Source organism: Hoplias malabaricus, chromosome 7, assembly GCF_029633855.1.
Source record: "Hoplias malabaricus isolate fHopMal1 chromosome 7, fHopMal1.hap1, whole genome shotgun sequence".
In the NCBI taxonomy this organism is placed as follows: Eukaryota; Metazoa; Chordata; class Actinopteri; order Characiformes; family Erythrinidae; genus Hoplias; species Hoplias malabaricus.
In genome coordinates, this window is record NC_089806.1 from 8,250,928 (window position 1) to 8,263,025 (window position 12,098).

The following is a 12,098-nucleotide window of genomic DNA, read 5'->3' on the forward strand; positions in this document are numbered from 1 at the left end:
GACTGTCTGTGAGGAGTGTGGTGTGTTCTCCCTGTGTCCGCGTGGGTTTCCTCCGGGTGACTGTCTGTGAGGAGTGTGGTGTGTTCTCCCTGTGTCCGCATGGGTTTCCTCCGGGTGCTCTGGTTTCCTCCCACGGTCAAAAAAAACACTTTAGTAGGTGGATTGGTGACTCAAAGGTGTCCATATGTGTGAGGATGCGTTGCCATGTAAAGGACTGGCGCCCCCTTCAGGGTGTATTCCCACCTTGCGCCCAATGATTCCAGGTAGGCTCTGGACCCACCGCGACCCTGAACTGGATAAGGGTTACAGAAAATGAATGAATGAATGAATGAATATCCATTAACCCGAGCTTCAGCAAATTGGGCCATTAATGTTTTTTCGTCGATCAACAGCTCTAATTGGAACACATTTCCAGTGCCCATTTCTTGGGAACATTAATATAGCTGTAAAGAAAATGTATACAACACGTGATTTCAAGAAGATAACTTCAAATTAGAATCAGATTCTCTTGTTCCTCACTGTGTTTAGAAAACTGCTGTAACCTTAAAGCAATGGAGAGAAAATAAAGGCTAAAAGGGTCTAAATGTTCCAGTACGACTGCGGCTGAGGTCTCCTAAAAACCGAAGCTGGCTCTCTTGATCACAGCGTCTATAACAGAGAGCTCCACTCTGTGGTTTCCCCAGACTGCTCCGAGTGGGCCTCATGCTAAAGGAACAGAGGGGCTTGAGGGTAAGAAAGCAGCGCTGCTGGGTAATGAAACCGTGGCTGCTACCAGTTTTCCATGTTTATGATGCAAGACTGACTTTGAAGCTGAGTCTGTGTGACAGAGTAGAGCTTCAAGTTATTTACATGGTCTTAAAGCTGATTTAAAGCACCACATCTTTCAATCATTCATCTACTATTGCAGCGAGGGTTTGGCAAAATATCAAATATATCAAATGTCCCTTTCCCTTTGAATGTGGTGTATGAACAGCGGCAGGTTCATTACTTCTGAATTCAAGGGCATTTATCAAGGGTTCAGTTCCCCCCGCTTAGAGAGAGACAGCTTCAGTTCGTCTTGGAAGGCTATGTATTAGATGTTGTAACATTTCTGTGAGGATTTAAGGGCATTCAGCCATGAGAGCTTAAATAAGATCAGGTTCTAGAATGGATGACGAGTTCTAGATCATGAATAACACTCAAACACATCCCCTAGTTATTGGATAGAGCTTTGGTCCTGAGAAGTTTCACTCTACAGCTTCCCCTCCTGTGCTTGGCTTTTGGATTTTAGAGGGTCTCATTTGTTTCCAGGATTTTCTATGGATATTACATACAGTGCCTGCAGAGTTTAAATCCAGTGTCCACAGGATAGCTGAATTCACTGATTACGTCTACCAACACAAAGACATACAGTGTGTAACCAAGAGACGTCTTTACTAGATTATGATATTCATAATCCCAGAGCCCCCAGACACTCTAGGTTCCTGGAGGCTCCCGATTGATTGAAAGCTCTATTGTGTCATTTAACTGCTACTGAAGGAGTGAGGGGTATATATACGAGCGCTGTTAGAACATAAACCCGCAGTGAATGAATGAGTGTGTGTGTGTGAGCTTGACTACTCCAGCTAAATGACTAACAGATGTGGCGAGTCCACATGGGTCAGTAATGGTTTCCACCCGCAGCAGAAAGAGCCAGGGGCAAGACCAGCTCCCTACCGCTCGTCACAGAAGATGAAAATGTTCTTTGTTTAGCACAAGATTCACCTTTTAGATGCTACATAAACTACGCATATTAAGACTAAAGGCACATACAAATCGTTTATGTAAACACAGCATAGGAGCTGTTAAAAAAATGGTGTCCCACAGGGCTCTGTTATAGGACCAATGCTGTTTTTCTTATATCTGCTGCTGACTCAGCTTCTAATGCTGCTCGTATAATCAGATGAAGTGAATTATATCTGTGTGCAAATGTTTTGGTGCCCCTGGTCAAATGGTGTTTTATTGATTTTATAAATGAGAATGAGTAAACACATCTTTCACAATCAATTTAGGGCACATTTTAATTTGTGTAAAATGTTAAACAGCTTAAAATGTGCATGAAAACGCCAAATTAAAGATCAGAGGATGTGTTCACGTCTTTCTTTAGAAAATCAATTTAAATTTGTATTAGAGATCTTCAAACTTAATGACTATAAAGACTTAAAGACTACAGTACATTATAGAAGTGCTGTGAGATGAGGAAAACACCTGAACGTCTTTACAAAACTGTGTTTAATTTAAGAAATTAATACTTCATCAGATGTGGTTTGTTTTCCAGAAAGTCATGGGACAACACAATTCAACCAGTGTGTTTACACTCCAGGAGATCGCAGTCTTAAACAAAACAGCAGCAGTTAAAAGAGACTACAGTTCAGCGAGTGTCCAGTTTAAATTACAACAAAAGCAGTGTTTCTCAGGGATATCTCAGTGGAGTAAATCCAGCAACAGGAAGTGGAGCTCTGCCTTTCTTCCTCTTCCTCAGCCCCTCGCCATCGTCCTGAGGTTCGGCCAGACGGCTCGGGGACAGCAGAGAGAAGAACTGGAACCTGTGACCCATCCTCTCTGGATTGGTCAGCATGTCATAGCTCTGAATCAGCTGTGCTCTCACAGAGGCGTCCTGACAGTTCCTCAGCAGGACCTGAAAGAGACCAGCAGAAAAGGTACTAGGACACTCACCGTTAGCCCACTACAGTACGGACACTGCTGATCTATGAGCAGGTGATTATTAATGTTGGTTATTATCAATAGGGACCTGCAAGCGTGTGTCGATGCCCATGTTCTTGAGAAACTCTCTCTGTGGGATTGGACCCAGACAGACCACCTCCTCTCCAGCCGTTCTCTTTAGGTAGCTGAAGTCCACGTCAGCGGTCAGATCCGCAGTGCCGGGGGCCAGCAGAACATCGTGTAGTTTATGACCCCTGAAGCCCTTCAGAGGAAAAATATCAGTTTAGTTTCATCTAGAAAATGTAGAAACACTCAGGAACTGTTGCTAAACACTAACTTTACTGACACATTCATAACAAGCCACATTTAATATGAGCTTCTGCTCCTCGCTCCCAACTCCTTCTGAGGCTCATTCTCATTTTAAAGGAACACTGTGTAATATTTTTACTTTAAAACCACAGCTTCAAAATCATTGTGATCCTTCACTGAGATGTAACAGTGAGAATAGTGCCTCTGTCATTGCTACTTCAGGTTCAGCACTGCGGAAACTGCACTATGTAAATTCAGGGGGAGGGTAGGTAATCACCAGCCACTCCCTCCTCCTCCCCACTGATTTCAGTACATGGCTGTAAAAAAAGAATTATACTGGGGGAGCCCCAGCAGCAATAACCCTTAATCATACCTAGTGTTACATTAAAGGAACAGTCTCTGAAACTGGAATTTCTGAAAAGGACTGTTTACACAGCTGTGGTGTTTGATCCTTGTGGTATTTTTGACTAAAGAGGGTCACAGATGTTTCATTAAGAGCACTGTGTCCACTTGTGAAAAAGAGGGAGAACACATTTCTTTAAATAAACCACGAGGGTGTGTGTGGAGTGTGTGTGAGTGTGTGTGATATTGTGAATAAGAACATGGCAGGATTTGGTCAAAGGTATAAGCTGAAGGCATGTGGAGCGACTCATCACAGTGAGAATGATTTTCCACAGTAAAACAGGTTGGGTACTACAGAAAAACAGTTAAGCAAATACTATTTAAACACTGTACTAAACAAAATCCCATCTCTGTACGTAACACAGCTCCTCTGGCCTTGCGCACAGTGGCATTAAATCACTGCTACACCAGGTCCAGAAGAGGGTTAGTCCAGGTCAGCTGCAGTGTAAAAGCTGTTCTTATTTAACAACCGTAGCCCAGCGAATAGCTGAATGGTGTGTTCTGAAACAGTAGATCTGTAATCTGAGCCTGAGTGTTTACACCCAAGGACATGTGACCCAGAGTTCCTCAGGTCAACGACAAACAGATTAAAGAGGTCAAAGAGGGCAGAGCAGTCACTGATAAACAAACCACTGCCCAAACGTCCGCAGAAGATGGGGAAAGCTCATAATTACATCTTTTATTCAAACAAGCTCACTCTGAATGTGTCCGTCTTCGTCCCGTCGTGTCCATAATCTGCGATCAGTGCTGCGCCTCCGTCCTTCGCCACCCGATTGGCCAGCTTCTGAATGATGACTCCACCCTCAGGACAAACCTCCACGTGCTCTCGCTTCTCATCCGCCTGTGGAACAGGACAAAGCAAACTAAAACACCTGTAGAAGCTGTTATTAAAACACTATGTCCAAAGGTTTGTAGGTGAGTGTGGTTTCTTTAAAGTTACACTAGGTAAGATTTGTTTTTTATTTTATTTTATTTATTTTTTTGCCTCAGGGCTCCCCCTACAGTTCATTCATTCATTATCTGTAACCCTTATCCAGTTCAGGGTCACAGTGGGTCCAGAGCCTACCTGGAATCATTGGGCGCAAGGCAGGAATACACCCTGGAGGGGGCGCCAGTCCTTCACAGGGCAACACACACACACACACACACACACACACACACACACACACACACACACACTCACACCTACGGACACTTTTGAGTCGCCAATCCACCTACCAACGTGTGTTTTTGGACTGTGGGAGGAAACAGACAGAGACAGAACACACCACACTCCTCACAGACAGTCATCCGGAGGAAACCCACGCAGACACAGGGACAACACACCACACTCCTCACAGACAGTCACCCGGAGGAAACCAACGCAGACACAGAGAGAACACACCACACTCCTCACAGACAGTCACCCGGAGGAAACCCACGCAGACACAGAGAGAACACACCACACTCCTCACGGACAGTCACCCGGAGCGGGAATCAAACCAACAACTTCCAGGACCCTGGAGCTGTGTGACTGCGACACTACATGCTGCACCACCATGCCGCCCCTCCCCCTACAGTTGCCGAGTGTAATTTACTTTAACAGCACAGCTCCTACCCTCCTCCAAATGTTACATAGTGGATTTTCTGCCGTGCTGAGCCTGGAGCAGCAACAGCAGAGGCTCTATTCTCTCTATTACAAAGCAGTGAAGGATCGCAATGATTTTGAAGCTGTAGTTTTAAGGTAAAAATACTACCTACTGTTCCTTTAAGATCAACCCTTTGTAAACACATGTTCAACTGTGCAAATTCAGTTTCTACCATCTCCACAGAAAAGCACTGACTGTTGGCTGGAGGGGTATAAAGTCTCTCAGAATTGGGCTGTGGAGCAGTCAAACTGTGTTCTGTTGAGTGAGGAAGCCCCGTTCACTATTTCCGAGATGAATTGGAGTGGTAATTGTAAACCAGAAATAATCATCCAAAATCAGTATCTGACTTCATGAATGCTCAGTAATGTCCTGACGTTTAATGCAAAGCAAAGGTGGTTGGAGGGACAAACTCCCTAAAGATACCCTTCATTTCAGAAGAGATTTTGGACAGAAATCTCACAGTAACACACACCCTCCTGCTCTAAACCAGGAGGCAGGGCTTTAAAGCGGAGGTTTCTCCCGTCACTGCACATGTCGTCAGCCTCTGGCAGCGATTCAGGCGCTGACATTCTCCCCCAGTCGCTCGGATCCAACACAACCCTGTCTTCTACACTGGAGGAACTCTATAAACCAGGCTAATGGAAGCCAGCTGCTGCCTGGCTCTGATTTCAGAGGAAATCTCCCTAGCTTTTTAAACTTTACTTTTATTTCTTGGCAGACTGACACACTGCACGCTCTTTTGCTTATACACTCTCACGGATTACTCACACACACTGTGACAGGTTTACGTACAGTCACAGTCAGAAGTCTTGGGATAAGGTTTTGAATGGCTTCCAATCAATTTAATCACTGAATCTAATGTTCAATATTTCAGGTAATAAGCAAAAAAGCTGTGTTTTAATTCAGTTTATCTTCATTTAGTTATTTCATGAGGGCGGCACGGTGGTACAGCAGGTAGGTGTCGCAGTCACACAGCTCCAGGGACCTGGAAGTTGAGGGTCCGAGTCCCGCTTCGGGTGACTGTCTGTGAGGAGTGTGGTGTGTTCTCCCTGTGTCTGCGTGGGTTTCCTCCGGGTGACTGTCTGTGAGGAGTGTGGTGTGTTCTCCCTGTGTCTGCGTGGGTTTCCTCCGGGTGACTGTCTGTGAGGAGTGTGGTGTGTTCTCCCTGTGTCTGCGTGGGTTTCCTCCGGGTGACTGTCTGTGAGGAGTGTGGTATGTCTTTCTGTGTCTGTGTGGGTTTCCTCCGGGTGACTGTCTGTGAGGAGTGTGGTGTGTTCTCCCTGTGTCTGCGTGGGTTTCCTCCGGGTGCTCCGGTTTCCTCCAACAGTCCAAAAACACATGTTGGTAGGTGGATTGGCGACTCAAAAGTGTCGTAGGTGTGAGTGAATGTGTGTGTTGCCCTGTGAAGGACTGGCACCTCCTCCAGGGTGTATTCCCGCCTTGCGCCCAGTGATTCCGGGTAGGCTCTGGACCCACCGCGACCCTGAACAGGATAAGGGTTACAGAAAATGAATGAATGAATAATTATTTCATTTGTGACAGTTATGTACTGTTATGGTCTGGTGCCACATCCAGGGTGCGTTCCTGCCTTGGGCTCGATTCCAGACAGGCTCCAGATCCACCAGACCCAACCAATTTTAAAGGGTTGCAGAAAATGAATGATAGGATTAATAACACTCGGTAAGATTTGGATTTTTGCTCCTGGGGCTCCCCCAGTATTATTCATTATTAAAGCACTGCACTGAAATCAATGGAGAGGAGGATGGAGGGGGTGGTGGGTACTTCCCTCCTCCTAAGGTTAGTTTCAGTGAAAGATCACAATGATTTGGAAGCCATAATTTTAAGGTAGAAAAATGACATAGTGTTCCTTTAAACTCCATTTTTCTCTTGTAGTAATTTGATGTGTTTAAATGATCAGAGAGTAAACAGTTTTAAGGTTGCTTGCTAAGGGATACAACATAAATTATGTCAAGGATTTCACCTGGAAATGTCCTGTGGAAATGCAGAGTCTGAGCACTCACGTGTACGAGAGCGGTGGAGGCCAGAGTTGGAGCAGGAAACACCACAAACCTCAGCTTCTCTGGATCCTCAGGGTCAATATCCACCATCACCTCCCTCCAGCCCTTGTCCGTTCTCTAATCAGCACGAGACAAAGAAGTATTAATTAATTACTTCTTATTTAACATCCATTTCATCAGCTCCACTGACCACACTTTGTTAGCCTCTTTTACCCTGTTCTTCAATGCCCTGGACCCCCACAGGACCACCACGAAAACTAAACTGCTCCACCGCATTCCAACAACTCCATGTTGATTTTACCTGAAACTTGTGGATGGGCAGAGCATCAAAGAACTCATGAGCCAGGAATATGCTGAACCCTGTTGACCAGATAAGACATAATTATAATCAGTGTCTATTTAAAGCTGTTTGCGCTGAAGGCATGAAGTCCTGCTGCTGGAGAGACCTCTGGGGACGTCCTCCACCGTGCGGTACCAGGAGATGGTCAGCCCGGTGTTTGTGGTGCCGCTGCGGTACACTGCTTCATCCTCACTCGAAGATACTCGGGTGTGTTCTCCACTCAGACACTCAGCCTGGACCTGGCTTAGCTTTGGACTGACCTCCACCAGGTGGACGGACACCTCTGCCTCATTCAGAACAGACTGCAGCTGATGGAATGCCTGCAATATGCACACACACACACACACACACACACACTTGCATTAGTGAGGTCGGGGTACGGATGTTGGATGGTTCTGGACCATAAATTCCACTCCAGCTCCTCTTAAAGTTGTCACATTGAGTCACATCACTCCAGTGAAAGATACACTACGCTACACTAAAGCTGAGGATTTATACCCCTCTAGCCAACACTTGGCATTGAATATGGTGACCTTACGCTCATGTATAGCTGCTCCAAAGCATCCAAATCTATTAGTCATATGATCTGCAAGTGCCAAATTGAACATCTCTGTCAGCAATGGATCCATTGGGACACCGTCTCTTTTGGTAATCGGCAACAGAGCTAAACAGTGCCCTCTAGTGTTCAATAATAAAAGCTCAACAGAAACGCAACTTCTGGACAAAGTGTACATGCCTGGAACTAAAGTTAACAAACAGCCCCTCCAGGGTCATTCTCTTTAAGGATATCGTGTGTAATGACTGTCTACAATGTGACAAACCCAACTTCCTCCAACAGAGGTGTATTTATTACAAAACTAAAGCCCCGTGAGGTCTTTACCCTGAGGATATCGCTGGTCAGGGATCCTCTTCCTGGACCCAGTTCCACAAGCTGAAAAGCTCTGGGTTTCCCTGCTGCCATCCACTCACTCACACACCAGATGCCAACCAGCTGGAGCAGGAGAAACAAACACACACAGTCAGACCTCAACACAACAGCCATGTTACAGCCATATCTCATATTTAAAGAGGACATCTTGTGAAATACCGGGATGTGGGGCCCACCAACCCACCCACTGTGACATAAGACCACCCTGTGAGTTTTGTGGTCTGCAGGAAACGTGATAAAGTGACTAGCTCTGATTTTTGTGTTGCACCTTCCGTAGAGTGCAGAGAATTTAGAATGAGCCTCTGAGAGCCAAGACGAGGTTAAATGGAGCAAAACAAAAACAAATAGCGCAAAGAATGACGAGCACTGAATAAAAAAACAGGGGAAATGAGAACAGAGAAGGAAGAGAAATGAGCGAAAACCACTAAAAACCAGAGCTTCTGCCCCTCGCTCCTCACTCAAGGCCTCTTATTGAACTGTTCTGTTGCTCATTATCGTTTAAAGAACAGTGTTGTTTAGACAGAGGGAGAATGCCGCTGTGGGGGTGGATCCTTGTGGTATTTTGATTAAAGCAGGTCATGACCTTTCATTAAAACCCCAGAACTATGTTTACATGTGGAAATGGTTCCTTTATCACTGATAACACTGAACAATGTGTGGTGATACACCACCTACAAACCATTGATGCTGGCAGTGACCTACCTCCCCAAAGATCTGACTTATTTCTGGTGACGTGATGAAATCTCCATCGGCTCCCAGCATATCATTCTTCACATAATATCCCTGTCAATGAGCCACAAACAAAACCTGTTCACGTACGATTAGCGGCACCTGCTTTTCTGTACCTCGGTGCAGTCTCTACTCTTCCAGCAAGTTTCCTTCTAGATTCTGAGAACACTGCTGTGAGGATTCGACTGCACTCAGCCAGGAGACTGATATTTTGAGAAGGTCAGGTGTTACGTACTGAAACAGGGTTGGTGAGAACCTCTCTCATGTACTCGGCCACTGTGATGGGTCCCGTGGCTGTGATCTTGGAGGTCAGATGTCTCAGCATGGACGGGTCTGTGCGGCTCTCTGCCGACGTCGTGCAACATCTCCCCTGGCTCCCCCTGCACTCCCCTGAAACACATTAAACACTTGAATAAATTATAAAGCCTCACAGTACTGAGTAGCTGTGTTCTCTGGAGTGTTGGAGCTCAGTCCTGTACCGTTCGGGTTTGTGGTCCAAAATTAATCATCCAGCATCAGTACCTGACCTATCTCACGTCTAAACAATACCACATCTTACTTACAATACACTAGTATTTCAGGATACAAAAAGGTAAGTAATTATTTAGTTCACACTCTGTTGTTTATTAATCATATAGTGAATGACCCCCTAAAATTTGCTCACGCGAACACGGGGAGAACACACCACACTCCTCACAGACAGTCACCCAGAGGAAACCCACGCAGACACAGAGAGAACACACCACACCCCTCACAGACATTCACCCGGAGGAAACCCACACAGACACAGAGAGAACACACCACACTCCTCACAGACAGTCACCCGGAGGAAACCCACACAGACACAGGGAGAACACACCACACTCCTCACAGACAGTCACCCGGAGGAAACCCACACAGACACAGAGAGAACACACCACACTCCTCACAGACAGTCACCCGGAGGAAACCCACACAGACACAGAGAGAACACACCACACTCCTCACAGACAGTCACCCAGAGGAAACCCACACAGACACAGGGAGAACACACCACACTCCTCACAGACATTCACCCGGAGGAAACCCACACAGACACAGGGAGAACACACCACACTCCTCACAGACATTCACCCGGAGGAAACCCACACAGACACAGAGAGAACACACCACACTCCTCACAGACAGTCACCCGGAGGAAACCCACACAGACACAGGGAGAACACACCACACTCCTCACAGACATTCCCCCGGAGGAAACCCACACAGACACAGGGAGAACACACCACACTCCTCACAGACAGTCACCCGGAGGAAACCCACGCAGACACAGAGAGAACACACCACACTCCTCACAGACAGTCACCCGGAGGAAACCCACACAGACACAGAGAGAACACACCACACTCCTCACAGACAGTCAGCCGGAGGAAACCCACGCAGACACAGAGAGAACACACCACACTCCTCACAGAGAGAACACATCACACTCCTCACAGACAGTCACCCGGAGGAAACCCACGCAGACACAGAGAGAACACACCACACTCCTCACAGACAGTCACCCGGAGGAAACCCACACAGACACAGGGAGAACACACCACACTCCTCACAGACATTCACCCGGAGGAAACCCACACAGACACAGGGAGAACACACCACACTCCTCACAGACATTCACCCGGAGGAAACCCACACAGACACAGAGAGAACACACCACACTCCTCACAGACAGTCACCCGGAGGAAACCCACACAGACACAGGGAGAACACACCACACTCCTCACAGACATTCCCCCGGAGGAAACCCACACAGACACAGGGAGAACACACCACACTCCTCACAGACAGTCACCCGGAGGAAACCCACGCAGACACAGAGAGAACACACCACACTCCTCACAGACAGTCACCCGGAGGAAACCCACACAGACACAGAGAGAACACACCACACTCCTCACAGACAGTCAGCCGGAGGAAACCCACGCAGACACAGAGAGAACACACCACACTCCTCACAGACAGTCACCCGGAGGAAACCCACACAGACACAGAGAGAACACACCACACTCCTCACAGACAGTCACCCGAAAGAAACCCACGCAGACACAGAGAGAACACACCACACTCCTCACAGACAGTCACCCGGAGCGGGACTCGAACCCACACCCTCCAGGTCCCTGGAGCTGTGTGACTGAGACACTACGTACTGCACAACACAAAAGCATATCATAAGCAATAAGCTCCACTCACCCCCTGCTTTCTGTGTGTGTCCTAGTGGGCTGCCCGGTGTAAAAAGACCCTTATTACCCCATGACGCGGTTAAAGAACGGACACAGGTCCTCCTTATACCGACCAACTTCAGTAATGTCCTCATTCTGGGTTCAAACGTTAGTAAACTATAATAGTTTGACAGAATTTAAAGACATTTTCAAATAAGAAATAACTAAAATATGATGTATTAATGTTTAAGTACAATCCTTAGATAAATAGCACTCTCGTATGAAACCGACAGACCATAAAATGTAGACATTTGAAACAATTTAAACACACGTTCGACCCCTCAGTTTGTAGCTGTTGTAAAGACAGACTGGCTGCAGCCCAAACGGCTCCCAGTTCCCTACTTAGTTCACAACGTAGGGTAATAAATACCGGATTTTTAAACATAAATCATGCACTGTATATTATATTCTGAGGCGTGAGGAACACATCACTGTAAACATGGCTTTACAAAAGACATACAATCTATATGTCTCTAGTATTTCAATTTTAACGTAGTGCACTACATAGGGATCTAGGTGTTATTTGAGACAAGACTCCATGAACGTAAACTCTGAACCCCGAACGGTAAGAGGAAAGGTCCTGTTATACAACAAAAATAAATACATGATTTAAAATATTTATTCTAACATAGGAGAACGGATGTGAATCACACTGAGTTTAAGAGAGAGTTTAAGAACATTATATTAATTAATATAATTTAATTTTAAAGAAAGGCATTTATATAAACGCAGGAACAAAGTCGAGGGCAGTTTTTAAAAGTCGACTCCGCGTCCAGGACCTGCGCCCCTGTGAAACACGTG

General features: G+C 46.2%; 1 protein-coding gene across 2 annotated transcripts; it reads right to left on the minus strand.

Annotated features, from left to right (window-relative positions):
• Window positions 1–2,247: 2,247 nt before the first annotated feature.
• On the minus strand, window positions 2,248–11,588 carry ndufaf7 (NADH:ubiquinone oxidoreductase complex assembly factor 7). Of its 2 annotated transcripts, XM_066677347.1 has the most exons (11): window positions 11,533–11,560; window positions 11,269–11,414; window positions 9,272–9,426; window positions 9,010–9,090; window positions 8,260–8,370; window positions 7,486–7,699; window positions 7,341–7,399; window positions 7,043–7,156; window positions 4,091–4,234; window positions 2,771–2,944; window positions 2,248–2,656 (listed from the first exon to the last, which is right to left on the minus strand). In XM_066677347.1, exons 2-11 carry the CDS (start codon window positions 11,390–11,392, stop codon window positions 2,432–2,434), a joined length of 1,401 nt encoding a protein of 466 aa, XP_066533444.1. In that variant the 5' UTR covers window positions 11,393–11,414; window positions 11,533–11,560; the 3' UTR covers window positions 2,248–2,431. The 2 variants fall into 2 exon arrangements, with proteins under 2 accessions (XP_066533444.1, XP_066533442.1); XM_066677345.1 differs by having other exon boundaries at window positions 11,269–11,588.
• Between the last annotated feature and the right edge of the window lie 510 nt (window positions 11,589–12,098).

Excerpts from the sequence above, each read along its gene's own strand:
- ndufaf7 (XM_066677345.1), bottom strand. The coding sequence starts at position 11,392 with ATGAGGACATTACTGAAGTTGGTCGGTATAAGGAGGACCTGTGTCCGT. Across the intron at positions 7,700-8,259 it reads TGACCAGCGATATCCTCAGG|GCATTCCATCAGCTGCAGTC; the intron begins GTAAAGACCTCA and ends TGCATATTGCAG. Across the intron at positions 2,945-4,090 it reads CGAAGACGGACACATTCAGA|GGCTTCAGGGGTCATAAACT; the intron begins GTGAGCTTGTTT and ends TTTCCTCTGAAG.